The 25,903-nt window shown below is 41.1% G+C and overlaps 1 protein-coding gene across 9 annotated transcripts; it reads right to left on the reverse strand.

Annotated features, from left to right (window-relative positions):
- Positions 1 to 99: 99 nt before the first annotated feature.
- On the reverse strand, positions 100 to 25,820 carry AKNAD1 (AKNA domain containing 1). 9 transcript variants are annotated; one of them, XM_081009677.1, is made up of 20 exons: positions 25,644 to 25,820; positions 24,104 to 24,179; positions 21,029 to 22,165; positions 13,914 to 13,973; positions 12,963 to 13,104; positions 12,570 to 12,718; positions 12,400 to 12,459; positions 11,165 to 11,298; positions 9,717 to 9,873; positions 7,897 to 8,066; positions 6,377 to 6,467; positions 6,055 to 6,164; positions 4,700 to 4,794; positions 4,458 to 4,590; positions 4,110 to 4,207; positions 1,985 to 2,107; positions 1,495 to 1,566; positions 1,011 to 1,095; positions 572 to 716; positions 100 to 427 (listed from the first exon to the last, which is right to left on the reverse strand). In XM_081009677.1, the coding sequence occupies exons 3-20, from the start codon at positions 22,046 to 22,048 to the stop codon at positions 284 to 286; spliced, it is 2,988 nt and encodes a 995-aa protein (XP_080865803.1). In that variant the 5' UTR covers positions 22,049 to 22,165; positions 24,104 to 24,179; positions 25,644 to 25,820; the 3' UTR covers positions 100 to 283. The 9 variants fall into 9 exon arrangements, with proteins under 9 accessions (XP_080865803.1, XP_080865804.1, XP_080865809.1 ...); XM_081009678.1 differs by lacking the exon at positions 24,104 to 24,179 and having other exon boundaries at positions 25,683 to 25,820; XM_081009683.1 differs by lacking the exon at positions 24,104 to 24,179 and having other exon boundaries at positions 21,029 to 22,032.
- Positions 25,821 to 25,903: the final 83 nt, after the last annotated feature.

Consider the following 25,903-nt stretch of genomic DNA (forward strand, 5'->3'; position numbering starts at 1 on the left):
CTGGACTAGTCAAATAGATGCTTCTTCTGTACCAACACTTAAGTGGGAAATAAACTTATCCTAAATTCCAAACTGAACTAAACATACATATACAATGCATGATTTTGTAAAACCTATTTATTATTAACTCACAACTTGATAATTTCTGTTATTTTTTATGTAACAGATTTTAGGTTATTTAAGACGAAGAATAAGGGGAGAAATGGTGCATTTTCATTCTTTACACATTCCAATAGTCTCTCTTTCAAATACAGTTCTGTCAGTTTTCAAAACACATTCAGATTTAGTATTGGCTAGCTGCAAGACTGGAAAGTGTCTGAATTTTGGCCTTGGCTAAATCTTCTGAAACAACTTGCACCATGTGTTCTGTAGTTTTCTTCAAATTGTTTGCAGTCTGTATAACATCATCCAAAGTGGAGCTTAATATCTGTTAAGGGGGGAAAAAACCCTGCTTGTAATTAACATCACTGATTGGACTGGGGGGGGGGGGGAGTTCACTTGTTTCATTGTAAGGAAAATGTTCAAAGATTTCTTCATTTCTTTTTCTGTAGATACAAGGCTCTCCCCTTACCTTTGAATGTGTCTCCTTGATGTGTCTGTTTCTCAGACTGCATACTGACCTTCCATAAATATTCCTACTAGTGAGGTATTGTGGTGAAAGGATAATAGTATCATGCATCCTCGAGTAGCGAGTTTGGGGAATATGTAGATTTTGTCTACAGCATAACAAGAAATCACAGGCATATCTTATTGATACACAAAAATACATTCTATGCTTAACAGCTAGTGTCTGCTTGCTAGTTCTAAATTAAGTATACTATTACTAAGCCCACAAGTGCACCACAAAAGGCTGAATTCACAAATTACATTTTTTGTTGTGATCTTAAAAGTATTGGCATGCGTTGCTGCAAATAGAACAAACTTGCCCATGAAAATTACAATTATAAGCTAGGGTTATAAGTAACTTGGTTTGGCTCAACTCCTGTTTTAAAACTGATGATGCATGTTACCTGTCACATAGCCTTTCTATAAACTCTTCTGGTTGTTTCTTTGTATATATCCTTTGAAGGTTGATGCTTTGCTTCTGTGAACTAGCTAAAAGAAATTTGAAAAAATATTTTTAAGAAATGCAATTAAACAAGTTCACTACATTATCTGGTCCCTGCTCCAGCCTACTATTAAGCATTGATGATTAAATGTTTCAGCCACAAGTATAACTGCTCTTTTATTTTTAATTAACACCTTAGAAAAGGAGTCACACAGGGTGTGACAAGCTTCTAAGGCCATTAAGGCCATTTTCTATATGCAAAAAGCAGGATGTGAAGGGGCTCCACTGAGTATCACAGCTTTTGAAAGGGCATGGGTCATTCCTTTTAACTTTTGTTTAAAAAACTGTCTGAGATTATATGTATTGTGTTTTTCCCTTTCAAGAAAGAAATGTTTTTGGTATTAGTTTATGCTTAATTATTAACTGTACAGTAAATCAAGATTTACCACTCTTACACTCATCACTTTCCTTACTATAACTCTTTCTTTGACTGCCTTTCCAATCTCTTTGAGAGAAGTCTGTTGAAATAAAAAGAAGGTGAAAGAAAGTAAACAGCAACTTAGCCCAGAGTCTGCGTTTTTTTACATAGCTTAAGTGTTCTGAAGACTTTTGTGGAAGCTACCAAAAATAGGTATTTTCTCTTCCAGAGGAAAACTGCAGATTTTGAGTGATTCAGACTGTGATGTAGTTATGCAAAAACCGTGATTTGTATATTTTTGCATTGTGTGTAATCTGCATTCTCATGCAGATTAATTTGATTGTACAGCTGATTTAGGCTTGCTGTTCTTGATTCAACAAGCGGAATGGGCACAGAAGTATGATAATACCACTTTGGTGTCTTCAGCTAAATTCATATAAAGATAAAAATTGTGTGTTAATTATATCCAGAATTTTCCATATACTATACAAAAGAATACCTTACAAAAATTATTCTACCTTCATTTTGTTCTTGTAGGCCCATTGTCCATGATCCATGACTTTTAATACTCTTTTCCAGACATACTTCACTGCTTGAACTGTCTAGTAGGTGTGAGAACGAAGTGTCTTCGGTGTCACTACCTAACACCACACCCCAAGTTAAACAAACATGTTAATACATATGTAATGTATTGGCCTTAGAAATGTAAGGCTTGCTTGACTTCATTAAAATCTGTGATGACTGCTGCCATGTCAGTTAAGTCTCTTGGAACAACTGAAACACTAACGTATGTATAAAATTATTGTGTATTCCTGGAATTCGCATCTTCCCTTTCACCCACAAACAGTCCCAAGGAAGCTTACAAGGCACAATAAAAAATGGTGTCAAACCAACAGTAAAAGCATGGAGATTTAACAGCAGCAACAACGGATTAAAGCAGCAGCAAAAACAATTTAGAGGATCATAAATGTGCACAAATACCTCAAAGACTACCTCTCCCCATATGAACTGACCCAGACCGTGCAATCATCTGAGGCCCTTCTTTGTGAGCCTCCTTCACGGGCCTTATCTGTGGTAGCACCCTGTTTGTGGAATGCTCTCCCCAGGGAGACTTGTCTGGTGCCTTCATTATGTATCTTTATGAGCCAGGCAAAAGCATTCTGTTTCTATGGGGAGAATCCCATAAGATGGTGCTACTGTAGAAAAGGCTTTTTGGTTGCCACCTGCCTAACTTCAGAAGGGCCTTACACATGCAGATAAAGTTACTGATGGCTGGATTTAAATGAAAAAAGATGACCCTTCACCATTTAGGGTTCTAACTGAGCTAGGAGGGGAAAGTCAGTCAAGGTCTTCTAATGCTGGAGTAATAGCGGTCCGTACCAGTCAGTCATCAGAACCAGCTGAAGCATTAATTGAGCCCTATGTTACTAAGAGGACGTGGGTTGTGCTGTGGGTTAAACCACAGAGCCTAGGACTTGCTGATCAGAAGGTTGGCAGTTCGAATCCCCGCAACGGGGTGAGTGCCCGTTGCTCGGTCCCTGCTCCTGCCCACCTAGCAGTTCAAAAGCACGTCAAAGTGCAAGTAGATAAATAGGTACCGCTCCGGCGGGAAGGTAAACGGTGTTTCCGTGTGCTGCTCTGGTTTGCCAGAAGCGGCTTAGTCATGCTGGCCACATGACCCGGAAGCTGTCTGTGGACAAACGCCGGCTCCCTCGGCCAGTAAAGCGAGATGAGCGCTGCAACCCCAGAGTTGGTCACGACTGAACCTAATGGTTAGGGGTCCCTTTACCTTTATGTTACTAAGAATCCCATAACTTTTTAGTTGGACAACCAAGGAAGCTCACTGTTGAAGTTTAAAATGCATCTAGCTGAACATGTGGTTTCTTTTGCCTGAATGAGATGGTTGCTTTTGATTGGGACAATGGGAGTGCACAGGTGCATTGCCCTGATAATTTTTATTTATAAATACTTACATATACTTAAAGCTGTACAGTGGTACCTCAGGTTAAGAACTTAATTTGTTCCAGAGGTCCGTCCTTAACCTGAAACAGTTTTTAAGGTGAAGTGTGCTTTCGCTTATGGGGCCTCCTGTTGCCACTGCGCCCCTGGCACGCGATTTCTGTTCTTATCCTGGGGAAAATTTCTTAACCTGGAGCAAGCACTTCCTGGTTAGTGGAGTTTGTAACCCGAAGCGTCTGAAACCTGAAGTGTCTGTAACCCGAGGTACCACTGTATGCATATGTACACACACGTACATATATTGAGCTTTTTTGTGTGACAGTACTCATTAATACGGGGGCACCAGCACATCTTTTTTTGCTGCCTACAGCAGCTGTTTTTTGCTGGAAACTACAGAACTTGCAGTTTTCTTTTCCCTGCTCTAGCACCACTGTATCTCCCCAAAATCTGCTTCTGAGGATCTCCTAGCCCTCCAGATCAGTTTTTTTTGGGGGGAGGGGAGCTGTGACAAGGAAGGAGGAGCCCTGCTGTGCAAGCAGAAGGCCACTCTTGCTACATTCAATCACACCCATTGACTTTAACTGACATCAGATTATTGTAATGTTTACTAGAGATGCTTAGTAGTTCACACTTAAATTCCAAATAATGTGAGGCCTTTTGTTAATATTACCAAAACTTAAGTACCTGATAAATCTAAATCCATTGCTTTTCCTTCTAAGAAGATGTACCTTTCACAGTCTGGCTTTTCTTTTATTGTTTTCCTGTGCTCCATTTTTTTATTTCTATGTTGGAAACAGATAACACAGGAGAGATGCTTAATTGTATGTTAACAATCAGCACAGAGGTTCTTAACATTGCAGTCTTCTACTCGTCTACTCAAAATTAAATCCTACTGAATTCAGTAGGACTTAGTCCCATGTAAATGGGTTTAGGATTGCACCCTATGAGACATATCAAGGATGTGTGCCTCAACATGGTGAGGGTGCACATTTGGTATGTGTAGAGTTTAGGTTTCGCAGTGTACATACTAACCTGCTGGAAGAACAGGGACAAACTTGTCTACTTGATAACTGTATTTTCAGTCTAGGATGTATAATAATATGATCCTTTGCAGGATTCCTCAACTCATCAAGAAACCTGTGATCTGAAGGATAAGTTAAGCTTCCTATGAAAAAATGTATATCAGAAAAAATGGATTAGTGGGTGATATCTATTAGAATTATTTTGCTGGTTTTTTAAAACTTATATACTTTTGCTGATTTATCTTTCTGTACCTCGTTCTTTCAATATAGTCGCGTTGGATTCTTGATTGTTGGTATTATATGGATTGGCTGGGGGTGGAGATCTCATTTCCCAATAGCTTAAATTACTTATGGGGTAAAAAATAAAATATGAGCACAATGCATGTCAGAGAGAGGATCAGCGCAATATAAAGGACATAGCAATGTCACCCTTGCTTCCATAATTCTGTAATCACATTTTAAGCATGAGCCCTAGAACTCTCCTTTTGCAAGCCAGCACTGTTGCGTCAAAAGACCTCCTCACAAAAACATGCTATTGAAGCACCAATTCCAGATACGCTTTAAAACACTATTCATCATTCCCAGTTATCAAAGTTATAAAGAAAAGTGAAACTGCACATAAGCAATGCAACAGTATAAACCTGGATCATGTATAGTTTTAAAACCCATAATTTAATAATTCTCTACCACATCTACCCTTAGTTTTCTCTTTTACTAAACTAAAAAACTCTAAACATTTTAGTCTTTCCTAGTTGGGATGGTGCTCCATTTTGTTTAGGGAAATTGCAGTTTTCTTTTTGAAGTTTCTTTTTCTTATGTCCTTTTTTATTATGGTATCTGGTCAGAGTCTGAGAAAACATTTGTTTGGCTTGTTTGAGCTAAAGTGTATTTCTGTAACACCAAGGCTGGATTTGCTATGTTGTGTGTTTTAGATGTGCTGATCTGTCTACAAGTTTGCAAAATCCTATGAGTAATTTGTGATGTGGTGACTAGCTACTACTTGCAAATTATTGTTTCCATCAGCATGACATTGAAGATCACGTGCTTCAGGAAGGACCATAGATAAACACTAAGTTCTGCAAACTTTGTCATGTCTGTTACAAATTAAAATTCAATTGCTCTATGTGGGGAATAACTGCAGTCAACATGATTCATATCATTGGCATTGGTCGCTAGCAACTATTGGGAACTGAGAGGTTTTGATTTGATGGTGGCTGAGATTGTGACAGTAGCACAAACGCTGGCATCTTTCAATAGAGGCTTTAATTTTTACAGCTTTAATTAGACAGGTGGACTATAAAGTCTACCCCTGCGCAAAAATAGGCAATTAGTAATGTGAAAAAATGTATATTTTTATTTGAAAATAGGAGATTGTGTTGAGTAAGACTTGTTTTGGTTATGAGCGAGAAGTGACAAAGAGGGAAGGAGAGTGGTTAGAATAAGAAGGGACGGTGCAAAATTGGTGGTGCCAAAGGAGTCAACTGATACTCAGTTGCCCAAGGGCACACAACCTGAAGCTGGCCTTGTTGCTAATCATACAGTGTAAATGTGTTATAGTTGGAATAGTTGAGAGAGTATATTTTGGAACCTCTGAGATTAAAACTTACCCATCTGTGTTTTCTTGATCACTGTAATCATTTTGATTTCCTCTGCCTATAAGTGGTTTGTGGGATTGTAGCTCTCCAGCCTTTTTAATGGGTGAAAAGGAGCAATGCTGCTATATTACAAAACACAGTACATTAACAAAGGACTCTTATTATTTCCATCGTCAACACCTGCTGCATTAATGCACATTGTTCCTTATATATTTATTTGGATGACAGCAATTGAATTTTCTTATGATGTTAGCCTAGTCAACAGTAATTAATTAGAACCATCTTAGTTTTATCAAGCTGATAAAACAATAAATTGAGAATCAAATTGACTTACATGAGTAGATTGCTCATTTGCTGGGAGTCCTGATTTTTCCAGAGGATTCACTATATCTTCACAAGAATATTTAGTTTGCAGCTCTAGCTGGCTAAGGGGAAAGCAAAATTCTGTTTTATTAAATGTGTCTTTAATAATAACTCCTTGTAATTTTGATATTTAAAAAAAAGCATTTAAAAACAGGTTATAAATTCACTAAACAACTGTTTGCAGATCTGAGGGAGGCACAGAATGAATTGGTACAAACGGGAAGAATAAAGTTACATTCTGTGGGTGAGATCCAACATAGTGAGTGGGTATCTGTTTGTGCAAGTCTTCTTCTACAGACATCCCCCGTGCAAACAAGTTTTCAAAATATGCTCCAGAGGGGATGTGAGTTGGAACTGGAGGAACAAGAAGAGAATCCAAAAGTCCGATTGTACAAGCTAACAGACATAATTGGATACTGTCCTGTGTGTTGCCCTATACGTCTTCAAGTCTGTATTTCACATTTATAAGGCTTTTTTCAATATGCAGCCATTTCAATGGATGTTGCTTTATAACGAGCCTTTTAACACTAATCCTAGGCACGTTTACATGGAAATGTTTAAGTGAACTCAGCTGGAATGATCTACACTCCAAAGAAATGTACGAGTTCTATGAGCCCAAGAGAGTTTGAATGTGTGTTTCTGAAAAAGAGCCCTCAATGCTGCATAGTAAACCACTTAGAAAACAAGGTGAGTTTCATACAAAACAACTTATGATATGGCATGGAGCTGATTGTTTTATATTGCATATATATTTCAGTCTTTATTTATAATTCCAATCACAGATCAGCCACTAAATTATAATCAAACAAATAGAATTTTACAGTTTACAGGCCAGCAAAAGACTTTTTGCATAGGAGATGTGTGTGTGTGTTGTCGCACATTCAGTCACACTAGAATGAATTGTTGAGTACTAGTGTGGCTGGTAAGGTGCTTTAATCATCTAGTTTCTACTAATACATGCTGATGCACAGAGGTTTCCCACTTTGGTAGTGATATCATTAGTGGAGGAACATGTTAAAATTATAGGATCTGCTTGGGAATATAGGTCAAATAGAATGTTTGCATATATGTAAACACTTGGCCATACCTAAGGTAGTTCTTTGGACCTTAGTCAAAACATTTATATTTGGCCTGTCAGAATAGGCTCTCTTTCAGATACCAATGGCCAAAATCATGGGCTCATGCACACACTCTTCACATACAGCTTTACTTCCAGTTTATAGTTTAATGCTCAATATATTTTGCTGTGAGATCTGAGTTGCCAAGCTATGGGTAGTGCTTGCCCTCCAAACCAGAACTGTAAAACCACTTTCCAAATATGGGTTGGTGAGAGCAAGCACTAACCATAGCATACCAATTCATGAGAAAGAGCATGAAAGTATTTGATATGTTTTGTGCCTTTTAGGCCATGATTTGGAGATCTGCTGAACTGAGCAAATAGTTAACACATTATGACCCATTTAATAGTCAACTTCCATGGATAATACTTACTTCTGATGAAAGGGATGATGTTGGGTACCTTTGTTAGATTGCTGATACATTCTCTGTGGAATCATCTCCATAGGCTGACTTCTATTGTCTCCATAGTTTTTATTCTTAGCAATATTCATGCCAGAAGCAGTCTTTTGTGGGGACTCACTAATGTTTGAAATTGCTGGACTCTATGAAAGAACCACATGGGGAAATGGATATTATGACCTACTGAAGAACTTGCTACATTCATAGCAATTTCACAATGTTGGAGAGTTCTGCGTGTGTGTGTGTGTGTGTGTATATATATATGTATATATATATATATATATGTATATGTATATATATATACACACCATTTTCATCTGCAAAACCCACTTTGCATGCCAACCAAAAGATCTGAAAAACTGAAAAAATATTGTAATTTTCACTCCTGTTAATTAAGGAGATTCAAGATGACCTTAACAGGGTGAAGAACTGGGCCCAAACTAACAAAATGAATTTCAATAGATACAAATGTAAGGTTCTGCACTTAGATAGGAAGAACCAACTGCACAAATATAAGATGGAGGACACCTGGATTGCCAGTAGTACATGTGAAAAGGACTTAGGGGTCTTAGTAGACCACAAGCTTAACACGAATCAACTGTGTAAGGCAACAGCAAAAAAAGCTAATGCTATTCTAGGCTGCATCAACAGAAGTATACTGTCCTGATCAAGGCAAGTCATAGTCCTGCTCTAGTCTGCCTTGGCCAGACCATGCCTGGAATACTGTGTCCAGTTCTGGGCATCACAGTTTAAGAAGGATATTGACAAGCTGGAATGTGTGCAGAAGAGGGCAACCAAGATGTTAAACGGTTTGGAAACCAAGCCTTATGGGGAAGTTGGATAAGTTTAGCCTGGAAAACAGACTGTGAGTAGACATGATAGCCATCTTCAAATATCTGAAGGGCTGTCACATGGAAGATGGAACAAACTTGTTTTCTCGCTCCAGAGGCTAAGATCCGAACCAATAGCTTCAAGTTACAAGAAAGTAGATTCTGACTAAACATCAGGAAGAGCTTTTTGACAGAGCTGTTAGACAGTGGAACAGACTCCCTCAGGAGGTGGTGGCCTCTCTGTCCTTGGAGGTTTCTAAGCCAAGGTTGGATGGCCACCTGTCATGTATGCTTTAGTTGAGATTCCTACATTGCAGAGGGTTGGATTAGATGAACCTTGGGGTCTCTTCCAACTCCACAATTCTATTATTCTGAGAAGTTCATAGTTTTGAAGTAATTTCTTCCCTAATGAAATAGAAGGAATCCACATGTTAAGTCTAAATGTGTACAAAACATCTAAAAACCAGGATTATTTAGCTACCGCCTCTAGACTGAAGAGTCTTGTGCAACTACGGTAATGTATTAACACACAGGCTCATAGCTAGAAATGATGTCTGATAAGTTTAAGCATACCCCAGGAAGCCACTGTAAGTTGATACAAAACAGCTAAACCAGGAAAATAATATTTCAATACAATTTAGCAACTGTCATCCCAAGGAGCACATTTTGATATATACATATCTGGAAGAGGTCCAAAGGCCTGCTGTTAGCTTAAAGCTAAATTGCATGATCCTGTGGAGGAGACAGAAACTCAGAAGGTCTAAACCTTAAAACTTTCAAAACCTGAAAATCCAGTGAAATGGGACTGGTGAATTAGGGGGGTGTGGCACTATGACAGTATTGCTACATTTTGAGTGCATGTATTGCCACTCTACTATTACATAATTCAATCATGCAATCTCAGTGAAGATAATGTGATATAAAACAATATGCTTTGTTCTTTATTGGGACTTAATGGTTTACCTCAGAACGACTTGAATAGGGAGAAGCAGATTCACAACGTGTGCATGATGGTGATGTTACAAAAGCAGAGGAACGTGGGCTGCAGGCAGTCTTATCAATTTTCTCTTTTATATCTTCAAGCAGCATCCCAAGCTTAAATATTTCCCCCTCTACTTTTCTAAATCCAAATAATATAAGATACAAAGTTACATTATAATATTGATACATGCTTCTTGTTCTTATCAGTATAGTATTAGAGATACAATGGGCTCGGTAAGGAAATGAAATGTCAAAAATTGCAGTATTTAAAAGGCCATATCCGACACTGCAGCTCTACTGGCGCAATGGATTTTTGTGCATGTAGCAGAACTTTCTCTTCCTCTCTTGACCCTTCCAGCCTCCTGCATGCCCTCACAATCAGCTCAGGAGGGTTGGGGAAGTCCCATTGTACCAGCAGAATCCCACTGGCACAGCACGGGATGCAACCCACAATGTTTAACATGCACTGAGTACGGTGAAGTTGAAGTTTGAACTTCAAAATAAGGGTTGCAATCATGAAAAAGGTGAGTGCTGCTAGCCACATCTTAAGGTTGGATGCAGATAGAAAAGGGCTCGTTATTAATAATGTCATGTGCAGGGAAGCTGCATGTAGTGACACATGTCAGACATAGTTACACATTGAGAGGTGAATGGGAAGGAGCACAACTATCTAGCCTTCACTCCTCTGCCCAATGTCATATTTCCATGTACAGGATCCTTCTGCACAGACTTTCCTGCAAATTCCTTGTCCCATCTGGATGGATCACTTGTTCGTTTTACTCCCAGCTTGCCTTACTCAGAAAACCCTAGCTTGCCTTACTCAGAAAACTTACTCAGAAAACCATCAATAGTGAGTTAATGGATGTTGCCTTCCTCCCTACCACCTCATAGAGTAATCCAATGCCAGTCTGTATGTCTGGAATTGCTGTTTCATATTTGCAAGACTCTTAATATACATGGAGGACAAACAATGGGGGGAGCCATGCAAGGAGGGCCATGGTTCAGTGGTAGAATACAGGCTTTGCATGCAAAAGTTCCTAGGTTCAATCCCCAGCATCTCCCATGTGAAACCCTGGAAAGCTGCTGCTATTATATGTAGATAATATTGAGTTAGAGATGGACCAATGGTCTGACTCAGTACAGTATAAGATAGCTTCCTTAAGTCCTGTTCCAAAACCCACATTTGTTGTAACACTTGTGGCAGGCATTTTTAAGGGTGAACTGATAGGAAAGGGATGCACTCTGTTTTCACCACGACTGGGCTTATTTCTTGTATCAGCCTGGGAGGCATTTGCAGGAGAGAATTGGTGGGTGACCAAACGTAAAGTAATTTTTGATGTGCGTCCCAATAATTTTTTAACATAAAATGTAAGATTTTTTAAAATGGTTATATTATTAGTGTATTATTGTTTTTTAAAAAAATACTTGACCTGTTAGGATCAAACTCTCCGATGCTCATTGATGAGTATGTGGGATGTTGGTGCCGAAATGTACAATGTTTCTCCTTCGTGGCTAAATAATTCCATTCCAGCTTGTCTAGTTGCTCCTTTAAAAGCCTTAAAAGCTTCACAAACAAAATTTGTAACCTTGGTGTTATTTGACAATTTTTCCATAGATTAGTAATTGAAATATTCAGTGCTGTCCTTAAACATTCCAAGGACACAGCAATAGCTTCAAACATAACAAGATAAACATAACATGAATAGCTAAAGTAGTTTACACCAGTCTTTTAAAACGTTTTTTATATTTAACTGAATGCCTGTTTTGTCAAAATGTTGCACTCAAACAGTACTGCTCTACCAAGAACTCTATATGTCTGTGCAGGTAGCATTCTGTGGAAGAAATATGCATATGGAGCTGCCTACTCTGCAGAAGTGAATGAGGTGCCGCTTTGGGGTATACAATTTATGTAAGTATCATTACTTATTATGTTGAAATAGTTTTTGTAAATTTCTTTTAAGCCACCCAGAGATTTCTTTTGCAGTAGGCAACTAAGAAATTTGATTAATCTTAATCTACGGGTGCTTTACATCTGTGGCCTGCAGAGTATACTTAAACAAATGCCTTCACTCCCCTTCAGGAAAATCTCCCAGTTAATTCTGAAGGTAATTTAGGAGTTAAGGTAATTGAAGGAATTTATTCAAATTATAATTGCCTTTATAGCAAGACCTGTGGTCATAAAACTGCTCCATTAAGACTGAAGTCCTAAACACCAGGGGTGGCTAATCAGTGCCCTTTCATATGTTGGAATTCATCTCTCAGCAAGATCAATGGTCAGGGATGATGGAAGCTGTAAACCGATAATATCTGGAGGGCCATAGGTTAACCGCATCTCCTGTACAAACTTGTAGAGAGAGTATGATATTACAACTTCATATGATTCTGATGAAAATGATTTATTATTAAGCACAGATTAAGGTAACTGAACTTAGTTCCCATTTAAATCTATGAGATGTAAGTCTTGACTCACCTGTCTCACTTATTTCAATGGAAAGTAATTTTAACTGACTTAAACAGCAATTTTTATACTTTATTCTGAGTATAAGATGTAGAGAATAGTGCTGCTATTCTAGATTTTATACATTTTATTTTTACAAATTGTTTTTCAAAAACAGAGTTTTAAAATGTAACAATTTTGTTTTCAAACACAAAAAAAGGTATTCACCTGATGGCGTTCTTCCACTGGGAATACATCCTGTGTAAGACAGTTAGAAAATGTTTCCACCTTTAAGAAAAAGGGATGCATTTCATTTAAGCTTTCAGATGGAGTATTAAGAAAAACAAGGTGTTTGTTTCAAATATATATTGTATTTAAAATAGAACTATTTGTATTACTTTTGATTTTAGCTCTTTTGACTGTTCCTTTAACATCTGAAAAAGCTTTTCTTCTTCTGTAACGTTTTGCAACAGACGTTGATTCCCAGATGATTGTCTTGCTGCATCAGCTGAGGGTAATGGTGAGATCATTCTTTGCGACGGCAGTTCTACAGAACAATATGACAAAAGTGCTAATGTGATCTGTATGCTATTTCCTTCATATAGTGTACAACAGCAAACAGGCAGAACAGCGGTGGCTTAAGCTGAGACCCTCCAGATGCGCTCCAGTTCCCGTCAGTTCCCGTCAGCTTAGTCCAATGGTCAGGGAGTTGTAGTTAAACAACTTCTAGAGGGCTATACAAGTAAAATAATAACTGTATTCTAAGTATTTGAATAGTCCATTTGAACTACCTGAGAAAGGTGACTGGGAGAAACCAACCATGGGCTTCACAGGGACTGTTACAGGTAGAACTGTAAACATTTCTGTAGTTATTCCAGGACTTTCTGATTTAATGCCAGGATTTGGTCTATTTTGATTTGAGCAAGGAGGTATCTGTTAAAATATACAAAAACTCATTGTGAAGTACAAAATCAGCACCCACAATAAAAACATTCACTTGCCTTTCTCATTATGATACCCCACCCCCACCCCAAGCATCCACAGGCACAAATAATAAATTGGTAAAATTAGGCAAGCGATATCCAAACACCAGTATATTTTAATTTATTTAAAAGATGTATATACCACTCTTCAATGGAATTTTTAGGGTTTACACAAATAAGGTAAAATACATAGCAAATTGATGAGACATCTTAGGTCATTGAAGTTGGGTGGTGGAAAAGAGGAGTCATCACTAGGGTTGTTCAAACATAGCCATGGACTAGGGTTACTGTTTATACCAGCTATACCTAAGGAAAATTAGCTTGTTCCAGTGCATCTGCTCTAGGAAGAGTGAGCGCACTATATTCCATAAAATACTGAAGCAGAGAGATAAATAAACCACAGTATGAAAATATGCATATTTATTTAACAAGAACTGCATTCTGTTTGACTACAAGAAAACCTCTAAGTGGTTTACAAAATATAAAATAAAGCATTAAAATTCTGTATAAAAAGTGAATAATATATAAAAAGATTTAAATCAATAGTAGCTAAAAAGAGATAAAACACATGTATTTTCTACATGCCAGGGCAGCCTTGCACATGTTTTAAACAGACACTGAAAAGAATACAGAATGTGCTTGCAATGCATTATACCATGCATGCATAAACAAAACATTTGTATTCAGAAAAAATATATTAATATTTTGTAGCAAGAAAAGATATTAAGAAAAACTGACTTCATGTTATAGGAGACTTACCTTTGTATTAAATCTTAGATGATCAATATGATTCTGAGCTTCAGCTTGTTTTGTCAGTAGCTATTATTTCAATAGATATAAAAAAGAGAAAACAATAAACATATATTGTATATGGAAAGCAAAAATAGCAACTGACTGTGAGCAATACTTTTCCCATAGCCAAGGTCATTCATTAATGTTCTAGCTGCTTAGGAAAAATCTATATTCAAATAGAGTAAGCACTGTAAAGAAAACAAAAAATTGGCCAGGAAAATCCTCATAGAGAAGGTAGGCTCAGGAGATACTGGATGCTATTACACTGGGAGATGAGTGCTGGATATAATGGGAACTCTGGAAAAAGTGGCTAATGGTGATAATGCATCTGAAAGGAAAATATAGATATTGGGCCAGGAAGCAGTGCTATGAGCAAAGGATAAGGTTAGGGTAGAAAATGCAGTCTGGGATCCAAACTGGTGCTTGGGCTCATTAATAATAATAATAATAATAATAATAATAATAATAATATCACCTTTTCCCATAATGAGAGTATATAGACCGATCACAACTAAAATAGAAACAACTAAAAACATATAAAAATCAATAATTTAACAACAGGACTAGAATTAAAATATATACATATAAAAGATCACATACAGATGGTTACCTGAAAGGGGCTTATGTTAATGAAGAGGAAATATCTTATTGCTATAATTTCTTCAGTGCCAATATTAACAAGGCAGTATACATAATCAAAATGATATACAATACTATGTGTGATGGGACGATGAGCTGCTTGTGTGTAAAATCCTAGTCCCTCAGAGTTTGGTCAAGTTTGCAAACCTCTGTCTGTAACGGAGCCCCTTAAACATGGCTCCGTCAGTCGCTGGCAGATTCCGACAGTGGTTGCTTTCGGAATCGCTTCCAACATAAAAGCTCCTTAACGGAAACACGTCTTCTGGACTCTCTGTGTGACAGTTTCCGGCGAGGAGTGGGTGTCCCTACAGGAGGTCCTGAAACTTCCCCACTGTTTTCGCTGGAAGTGTCTCTGAGCCATCCCTCCAGCTCCCTTTCCCTCAGCTCAGCTCCTCTCCCCCTACTGGTTCCCTCTTCAGCTGCTGAGTCTCTCCCAACCTGTGTGAGCCCTTTCACTTCCCTTCCTTCCGATGGCAGTTCCCTGACATCCACCTCCCCTCCAGGGCCCCCTTCATCCCCTCTCGCCCCCTCCTCTACGGGCGGTGAGGAGGCAAAACCCCGGAATGAACTTCCTTCATCTTCCGATGTCCCGAACACTTCTCTCCACCTGTTGCGGTTCCTGGTCTCGAAGTACTCCTCCTCCTCAGAGTCCATCTCCCCTTCCCCTTCCGATTCCGAGAATCCTTCCAACTCCTCCTCCTCATCGGTGGTCCCAAAGTATTCCCTCCGGAACCTCTCCACAGGCTGAGGTTTCCTTGGGAACCTTTGATGGAACGTTTCTATCAATACCTCGTCATTGATATCTTCTGCCATTACCCAAGTGTTTTCTGACTCCGGTTCTCCTTCCCACGCTACCAAATACTCCACCTGATCCCCCTTCCATCTGGCGTCGAGGATTTCTGCCACATGGCTGCTGCATTCCCTTTCTTCTATGACCGGTCCCCGAGTGGCCATCCCTTCTCGTCCCCCCTCATACGGTGACAGTAACGACCTGTGAAATACTGGGTGCAGTTTCATGTGGTTGGGTAACCGGAGCCTGAAAGCCACTGGGTTGACCTGTTGAATGACCTCAAAGGGACCCAATCTCCTGGGTCTTAATTTCTTACAACCTCCTTTGAACGGCAACCCTTGGGTTGACAGCCACACCCTATCTCCCACCCTTATGGTTTCACCTTCCCTTCGGTTCTTGTCTGCCTGCCTCTTGTATTCTTCCTTCGCCCTTTCTAAGTTGAGTTGGAGCTGACGATGGATTGCTTCCATTTCTTCTACAAAATGCTCGGCTGCCGGGACACCCCATCTCTCCCCTTCTCCCCCTGGGAAAGCCCTGGGATGACACCCATAATTAGCCAAGAAGGGGCTCATCCCTGTGGACACATTCTCGGCATTGTTGTAGGCAAATTCCGCCAGCGCCAACTTTTCTACCCAGTCATTCTCTCTGTCATTGACATAACACCTCAGGTATTGCTGGAGGACCCCGTTTGCTCTTTCCGCCTGCCCGTTGGTTTCAGGGTGCCGGGCAGTCGAAAAGTTGACCTCCACCTGCAGTAAGCTCATGAGCTTCCTCCAGAACCTGGAAGTAAATTGTTTTCCTCGGTCTGAGACCACCCTCAATGGCACCCCGCGCAACCTAAAAATGTGTTCTACAAATAACTTCGCTGTCTCTTCCGCCGTGACTGCATGCGAGCAGGCTACAAAGTGGCACATCTTTGTTAGTAGGTCTACCACCACCATGATGGCTGTTTTCCCCTTGGACTTCGGCAGATCAGTCATAAAATCTATCGACACTGCCTCCCAAGGTCGTTCTGGGGTTGGTAAGGGTTCTAATAGCCCCGCCGGTGCCCGCCTCTCCCCTTTGGCTCGCTGGCATTGCTCACACCCTCTTACATACTCCCGTACATCTTCCCTCACCTTAGGCCACCAAAATTCCCTGGTGACCAACCACATGGTTTTGTGTTGTCCAAAATGCCCCGCCGTGGGGCTGTCGTGCAACTGCTTGAGTACCCTCCCCCTTAAGTCTCCTTCAGGGATATACAGTGCCCCTTTGTAATACAAAGCTCCATTTCTTTCCTCGAAACCCCCTGGTTCCTCTCCCTCACCCCTAAGACCTCTGAGCTTATTCTGGGCGTATTCATCATTCTCTGTTTCCTCTACCAGTTCTCTTTGTCCCACCAATGCCGCCCCACACACCCAGCGGTCCTCTGGAATGACATGTCTCTCTTCTGGTGCTCCCTCCCCCTCCAAATATTCAGGTTTGCGTGAGAGAGCGTCCGCCCTAATGTTCTCTGGGCCTGGCACGTAACAAATCTCAAAGTTAAATTTGGAGAACTCCTGGGCCCATCTCACTTGCCGTTGGTTGAGCACTCGTGCCGTCCTCCAATACTCTAGGTTCTTGTGGTCAGTGCACACTTGCACCTTATGTTGTGCGCCAATTAGCAGGTGCCTCCATCTCCGGAACGCCTCATGAATGGCTAGTAGTTCTCGGTCATACACCGTGTAGTTCCTCTCGGATTTGTTCAGCTTTCGCGAAAAAAAGGCACACGGTCTCCACTCTGACTCCTCCTTCCCTGGCTGCAGAAGCACCGCCCCAATAGCTCTGTCTGATGCATCAGTTTCCACTCTCATCGGTTTTTGTAAATCCACATGCAGGAGTTGTTGCTCCGAGGCGAAGGCCCTTTTTAGTTCCTCAAATGCTCGCTCCGCCTCCTCAGTCCAAACGAACTTCTTCTTACTGCTGAGACAGTCCGTAATGGGCGCCGTCAGGTGGGCAAAGTTTCGGATGAACTTACGATAGAAGTTCCCAAATCCTAGGAACCTCTGCACATCCTTCCTTGTTTTGGGTGTTTTCCATTCCAGCACCGCCTGGACCTTGCCGGGATCCATGGCCAATCCCTTGTCTGACAGGCGATACCCCAGGAATTCCACCTCCTTGGTATGAAACTGACACTTCTCCAGTTTCACCCACAGCTGGTTGGCTTGCAGCCTGCTCAACACTTCTCTGACGTCTCTCACATGCTGCTCCTCATTCTCAGAATACACCAACACGTCGTCTAAGAAGGCCACACAATTCTTGTAAAGCAAAGGCCCCAGGACGTGGTTCATAAACGATTGAAAGCACGCGGAGCCTCCTTGTAGGCCGAAGGGCATAACTAAATATTCAAATGCCCCCAAAGGGGTGAACATGGTGGTTTTCCATTCATCCCCCTTCCTTATTCGTATCAGGTTGTACGCCCCCCTTAGGTCCAGTTTAGTAAAAATCTTTCCCTTCCTGACCCTTGTCAAAATGTCGTCAATCCTGGGCATAGGGAAAGCCACTGGTTCTGACACTGCATTTAAGGCCCTGAAGTCACACACAAGCCTCGGCTTGTTCGTGTTTTTTTTATCCACAAAAAACACTGGGCTGCCCCCCACCGCCCTGGACTCTCTGATGAACCCTCTCTTCAGGTTCTTGTCAATGAACTCTCTTAGCTCCTGCATCTCTCTGTCTGACATGGCGTACAGCTTGCCTACAGGGAGCTGTGCCCCAGGGAGTAAATTGATTTGACAGTCAAAGGGTCTATGCGGGGGTAGTTGGTCAGCTTCCCTTTCGCTGAAGACGTCGCGGAGATCTGCGTATTGTCGTGGTACCTTCACGTTCTCCGTTACTTCAGTCCCTGCTAGGGTGGCTTGGGCCCCTGCCAAACCCTTTCCCTCTTTGCAGTGTTCTAAGCAATGTGCTGAACCAAAAGAAACCACTCTCTGATGCCAGCCCACCAGCGGATCATGTAACGCTAGCCAGCTCATCCCCAATATAATGGGAGCTCCTCCCAAGGTGGCCACATTAAACGCTATCAGTTCGGTGTGCCTTGCCACCTTCATTATCATTGGGACGGTCTGCAAGCTGACTTCTCCTCCCAACAGCTCCCTGCCATCGATCGTGGTCACCTGCAGGGGGTTGCTTAAAGGGATCGTCTGTATCTGGTGTTCAGCTGCAAACTCTTTGCTCATGAAATTGCAGGAGCTGCCTGAGTCCAACAGCGCCTTTATCTTTAGAGGGTGTCCGTTTGGCAGCTCTAGCGCCACTTCTATCACTAGGGCGGGTTTAGGAGGTTCTGGCGTGGGCACTTTCACTGCTCTTTGGCCTGGCTGCTGTGCCCCGACGGTGGCAGCCAGGCGTTGGCTTTTACTTGCTTCGGTATTTCTTCCTCTCTTCCCTCCACAGCTCCTACCATCCCTTGCCATTCCTTCCTCTGGGGGCAGACTCTGGCAAAGTGACCTGGCTGTTGGCAGAGATAGCATTTCCGGGCGCCTTTTCCCTCCTTCTTTCCCCCCTCACTGGGCTTTGAAACTGCGCGCGCGCGCGCTGTTCCGATTTCCATCGGCTCTGCCGGCGGGAAAGTTGGCTCTGGAATGTCTGGAATGCGGAACTCCTTCCAACGTTCCCCCTTCCCTTCCCGCCTCTCCAATGCTCTCGCCTCCTGGCGCGCTCCTATGGTCAGCGCTGATTTGGTCAGCTGGTCCATAGACTCCGCCCTGGGCGCCCGGGAAAGTTCGTCTTTCACAGCCGAAGAAAGCCCTTCTTCAAAGAGCATTTGAATGGGTTCCGCCGATAGATCCCACCCCAATTTATGGATCAACATGGTGAACTCAGTCCAGTACTCACGGACAGATCGGCTCCCCTGTTTGCAAGCCATTAACTGTCTGCGGACCACTCCCTGTTCAATATCGCTGGAAAACATCAGATCCATGGCGCGAAAGAACTTCATCGTGTCCTTTAGGACGTCACTATTCGCTGCCATCAGGGGTCTAACCCAGTCTCTCGCCCCCTTTTCAAGATGCCCAATCACGAAAGCCACTCGTGATTCCTCGTCAGGGAATTCATCAAACTGCAGATTGAGGGCATATTGCATCTCTGTCCGAAAGCCATGATAGTCTTTGGGCTCCCCCCCAAACTTCTGCACCAATCCTGGTACCTTTCTGACGAGCTGGGTGTCTTTCCCCTTTTTGTCTGCATCCTGAGCCCTCCTCTCCTCAAGCCTCGCCGTCTGCAGCGCTAGCTGGACCTCCAACACCCGGTACCTTTCTTCCAGGCTTGGACCCGCTCCAGCTCCTGCTTCTCCGGTTCCGGCTGGGTTGCTCATGATGCCTTCTCCTGCACAAGCTGCTCACGAAGACTGTCGGAATGCTGTGATGGGACGATGAGCTGCTTGTGTGTAAAATCCTAGTCCCTCAGAGTTTGGTCAAGTTTGCAAACCTCTGTCTGTAACGGAGCCCCTTAAACATGGCTCCGTCAGTCGCTGGCAGATTCCGACAGTGGTTGCTTTCGGAATCGCTTCCAACATAAAAGCTCCTTAACGGAAACACGTCTTCTGGACTCTCTGCGTGACAGTTTCCGGCGAGGAGTGGGTGTCCCTACAGGAGGTCCTGAAACTTCCCCACTGTTTTCGCTGGAAGTGTCTCTGAGCCATCCCTCCAGCTCCCTTTCCCTCAGCTCAGCTCCTCTCCCCCTACTGGTTCCCTCTTCAGCTGCTGAGTCTCTCCCAACCTGTGTGAGCCCTTTCACTTCCCTTCCTTCCGATGGCAGTTCCCTGACACTATGCAAGAAATAGATATAATCAAGTTTCAGTAAGTTTTTCTTACATAGGATCATGTGTATACCACCATCTAAGAAGATAACAAATGTTTTTCTGGATATATTACCCTTGGAAAACTCAGGTTGGTAGAAGTTTCCCAATCAGTGCATATTGCAGGACGGTTAGACTGGAGGTAATGGCTTGGATCTTAACAACTGCCATTATCATCCTTTCCAATATAGTCCCCTGAAATTCCAAAAAGCTGGCCAGGGAACCTCTGGAACTGTATGGGGCATGGCCCATAGAGTGGGGAACCAGCAGAAATCATGGAATGACCCTTTTATGGGTAGAAGTGCTTCCTATTTGCAGTAGGTCTCCTTTCAATCCCAGCCCACAGGTAAATTCTTCAGCACAAATGTAAGGTATTAGGCTGCACTCTTCACTTTGCATGCCAGCTAATATTTATTCCTTTACCTTTAACTCTCACTATGCTCATATGGTTTTCTCATTAGAAAAAGCATGCTTAGGGTTGCCTCCACAGATTAGTGGAGTCTCCCTGGTTTTTGGTTTTACATTTAACAAAAAAATAAAAGGTAGGCATTCAGTTTATGGACTAGTTTGCTGTAAGCTCATGCTTAATGAGGAGAGAGCCCTACTTTGGATGAAATGCTAAGAAATCAGTGTGGCAGCAAAGGAGCTGCTGGTTCTTTCTAAGAGTTCATCCATTTTCATGGTCCCACTAAGTCAAAGTTTAGTGTGTTGCACAAACCAGTGTCTAGAGACACACAGAAATCTGTGGCTGGCTGAGTTGTTACAGGCATAATAAATACACCCAAAATTGTGCTTGGCTATCAATGGCAATTCCAATTATGTGCAATATCACCTCTTATCTACCTCTAGTTGTTGGTCTAGTTCAGGTGTGCTAATTCCCTTTTCTTCATTCTTGGTTGCAACAGAGTCCAAAGAATTCATCGCTTCTAAAACATCTTTCACAACTTCTGATTTACCAAGCAAATTTGGGGTGTGTGTGGTCTTTTTAGGTATAGGGCATGAGTTGCTATTTTTTCCTTTAGGTATTTTGACCTTTGGAGCAACCTTAGAAAAATCAGGAAGCTGATAATGAACCTGACGTTGACCATTTTTGAGATTATGCGAAGTTGTTTCCAGAAAATATTTGTGCTCTTGGTACACTTCTTTAGGGGTTGAGAAATAATGGAAGTCTTCATTAATTGCATGTTCTTTCTCAATTACAAGTTGAAGATTATCTTCTTTACAATCTTTTCTGTCACGAATGTGATTCACACTTTTATCCATTACAAACTCCTTAACTTCAGTCAAATCCCAATTTTTGTCAGCTGATTCAAATTTTACTTCTCTTTCTGAATTACAGCATTCAAGATTTTTTCCTTCTTCCTTTGGTAAAGATATTGTACTTTCTGAAATCTTAATTTTATTTAGGATAGTTTCATCAAAACTTTCAGTAAATGATATCTCTGGGAGAGTCTCAGAATCAATCAATTTGCACAAACTTGATAATTCGTCTTGGGGAAAATGGCGTAAAAGGACATCTGAAATGTTTGAGTTGGATAGATGTTGATTTCTTCCTAAACTGTTAACATCCCAAGCAAGTAACTCCTTCTCTGTTGCCTTGGGAGATTCCATGTCATTTTCCCTTTGCAATGTTGCCAGATTTATTTTTGTTTCAGGCAGTTGTGTTTTGCAGTCTGATTTTTCTTTTGAATGACAGCTCATGTGAGAAGATGTCAAGGTGAAAACATGCTGAGATCCATCTTCTACACAAGTGGAATTTTCTAGGTTTTGTGAATCACACTTGTGTTGATATGTATTTTGTAGATCTCCATCATAAGGCAGATCTTCTTGCTCATCATCGGTATTGTCTTCAGGGTAAAGCATATCAAATACTATATTATTGGCTTAGCCTTCATACAGTTAGACTGTTCTTACCTACAATACCTACTCATATTCTGAGCATATTCAATATGACTTTCACTGAATGTCAGCTTTCAAATTCTGAAAGATTTGAGAGAACATGCACATTAGCTTAACTAAATAAAACAGTACAATAAACTTGTAAGTCTTCCTTTTCCATACTCTAAAACTTTCTGGAGTCCATTTCACATACAGTCCTACTTATAATTAATGCAATTAAAATCTTTGGGGTTGCCTAAAGATCTAACCTAGGATGAAGGAAAATTATATCCACAATCAATAGTGCCAGTTAGCTGCAGCTTAACTAAGGCTACTGCTATTCCTGAGGTGTTGGCATGTGGAGCAAAAATCAGTTCCCTTATCCACCTGAATGTAGGGCTGCCCTGTTATAAGCTCCTTTTGGGGTGAAGTCTTGGTAATTATTTAGTCGCAGAAACCTCCCTACATTTCAAAAATATGCATGTTTTGCTGAACTACACCTCCACTATTTGAAATTTATCAGTGGCTCATGAACACTGAGTTTTGGATGCAAACAAATAGTACTTCACCACCGGGATGAAAAGTTGCTGCCTTCCATACAGCTATGGATTAACAATGTGCAAGCCCTGTCCTTATTTGAGACAGCAAGGTTTCAATGTGAACATTAAAAAGGGAAGTAAGAGAGAACATCTGGTGGTATTTTATCAAGACAATCCTATATACTCTTGTCTGAGGTAAATCCACTGAAATAAAAAAAATGGATTTCTTTTTTTGTCCCAGGCACTTTTTTCAAACAGAAAACTCTGACTAACCTGCATCCCCAGATAAATTTTTATTAGCTCCAAATTTTACATTAACTGGACAAAAGAGCACTCTTTATGTAACTCTGAATGGCTTGGGATATCCGTAGATCTACTTCTGTGTATATTCTAAAATGAAAAGTGCATTTGAAGTATAATTTTACTCCTCACCCCTAGAGGTCTGGCTTTGGGTTAGTTTACATGAACTAGCCATTTATTAGTTTCTATATATGCAAACCAACACATTTTGCTTGGCTACCAAAGTACCTCGGAACATCAAGCATTTGTCAAATGCTGGACAACTTTGCTAGAGTCTAAACTGCTTTGGGGTCTAAGTTACAGCTTGTTATATACCCTCTGGCAAATGCATGTAAACAGGCAAACAGAATTTAAATTACTACACCTTAAATATTTATTTCATGCCTGCCCCCCGCATCTTTCAATACACAAATCCTGCTCATTTCCCATTACATCTATAAAACAGAAACAGTACATATACTTGTACAGAAAATATTAATCGTTAAATTGACAATGCTCCTTTATACTTACACATCACAGGCAAATGTCTGGCTAATTTCCTAGGCAACCAGTATAATAGCAAAATTCTTGGAACATTTTCTGTTGCCTACTACCAAACAGTTAAGACTCAGACACAGCAATGCCTTTTCATAGTGGATATATTTAATTACATAAGCTGTAACCTTATATTGAGCCTAGAAAACTGGAGTAGCACAGTATCTTTATAAATGCAACAAGACACCTTGCTATTTATTATTCTGGTTTCATCCTGCTATTGTTCAGTGGGATCACAAAGGGAATATAGAGTAACAAGCCATCATTTTCCAGTCCTGGGTGGGAATGTCAGAATGAGCCTAGTCTCACTTAACAACTAACTTTTGTTTTCATTGGGACCTATGAAGGAGTATTTCGAATGGGTATTGGATTTCTTCTGAAGCCTTTAATGTCTTAAATCTGTTTATTCCACCTACACAGTGGAGACTTTTAATTATTTATATGGGAAGGTCCATGCAAGTTAATTATTTACTATTATCATGGCCATCATCTGTTACTGCTTCTTAAGATCAAAAGCAAATGTTTGCATCCTGAAATCTTTATAAATTATCTAGACAGGCAATCTCTAGGAATGTTTCATGTTAGCATGGCTAAGAGGGAGTTGCAAAGGGAGGAGGAGACGCTGTGCATTCATTTGAAAATCCTCAAAGGTATTTTCCATAATTACTTTGTTTTGTATTCTAGTTCATTAGAATCTTCTTATGAGGAGTCCCTTTACACATGGAAGCTCAGTTTCTTAAGCACTAGGAATTAAAAACGTCAATGACATAGTTTAGGAAAGCAGGAGGAGGAAACACAGGCATCCTGATAATATCCCTTCAGCACCCGCGGAGGTGCAAGCAGAGGCTTGTTTTGCAGCATCCTGTGTAAGGTATGCATGACAGAGTCAGACTGCTCTATTCCACTTGCTTATAAAAAAATAATATTTTTGCTAAAACTCTTAGTTAGTACATGATTATTTTATTTATTGCATTTATATCCAAGTAGCTCAAAGTGGTGTAAATGGTTTTTCTTTCTCCCAATTTATCCTTGCAACAACCCTGTTAGACTGAGAGAATGTGACTGGCCCAAGGTCACACAGTAGTTTCATGGCTGAGCAGGTATTTGAACTCAAGCTCTGGTCTGTTTATACACTTGTAAGATAAAGTATGGCTGATATATGTAAACTGGCATCCAAAGCATAACACGCCTTGTATCTCTTCATATATATATTTAGCTGTACTCAAGTTCCAGATGCAGCCTTGCTGCTAGACAATATCAAGCTTCCTTGATGCACCAGGTAAGCATGCTTTCTGATGAGCACATCCCATGTGCTGAGTGAGAATGATGGGTGTGTTCCCATCTCCACCCCTTCCTGTATGAATGTATTAAGCTTTATTGCCAAAGGCTTGAGGCAGGTAACTATAATTATTTTATACTGTCCCTCCCTTTCTCTGGCAGTAGAGAATGTATAATGTTCCTTAGCCTACTTCACATGGTAAAGGGCAAATGTATTTTTACTGCATATAGGGAGACCCAATATTAGGCGTTTGGTGATTCATATGGGGCCATCAGTTTCTTGGTGCATACGCAACAGGAAATTCTTCCCACCAGGAAGGATGAACTAATAATCTAGAGATTACTTGTCTTTTGCAGCAACGTTAAAGTCAATCCTATTTATTATGGTTTGCGTTTTTGTGGACTACAGTCCACACCTCATCAGATAAATGAAAAACTTTTCATTTCCCTCTTTCTTCACTGTTTACAACCCCCAACATCATGTGCACCATTGCAACAAGAAAAGTGCCGGTACTCAAATACTGATTAGTGTTTGGGGCAGCAAACCAAAAACAAAAGCTGCTCGCTGCCTCAGCGTGTAACTGAGATGAACACTTTATGCATCCGATGATGTGGGCTACAGTCCACGAAAGTTTATGGTAATAAATCTGGTAAAGTCTTTAAGGTGCCACAAGACACCTCGTTGTTTTTTGCTCCGGGCTTTACGATAAGCTTTCCCGGTCACCGTGTGTATACGGTGTCTGGTTTTACACAAAAGATAGGAGTTTTTATTCCGGAATGAAATAATCCGGAATAAAGATTTGTCCTTTCGCAATCCTATGTACACCAGTAAAGCATCGAATGCACTTTAGAGGGCGGGGTAATCACGCGACGTGGTCTTCTGTGTCCACACTAAGTAAACACTCTCGTTATGGAAACAAATACTCAACTGCTCCAGCGCAAACCCCCTTTCCTCGAAGACAAAGTACCTTCTGCCCCTGCTCGGGCTCAATACTGCAACTACTTTCCTTCAAATCAAATCCCGACCCAAACGACTGTCAGCCTTTAAACCAATGAAAAGTGGAGCAGGCCGAGGCGAAGGGGAAAAAAAAAACTCGACCCGCCCCACTCGCCTTCTCATTGGCCAATGTGAAAGATGCGGGCGGCGGCAGTTGAAAGATTACACCGTTTAAACGGAGGAAAGGACATC

The sequence above is a fragment of the Podarcis pityusensis genome (assembly GCF_964106645.2).
Source record: "Podarcis pityusensis genome assembly, chromosome: 6".
Lineage (NCBI taxonomy): Eukaryota > Metazoa > Chordata > Lepidosauria > Squamata > Lacertidae > Podarcis > Podarcis pityusensis.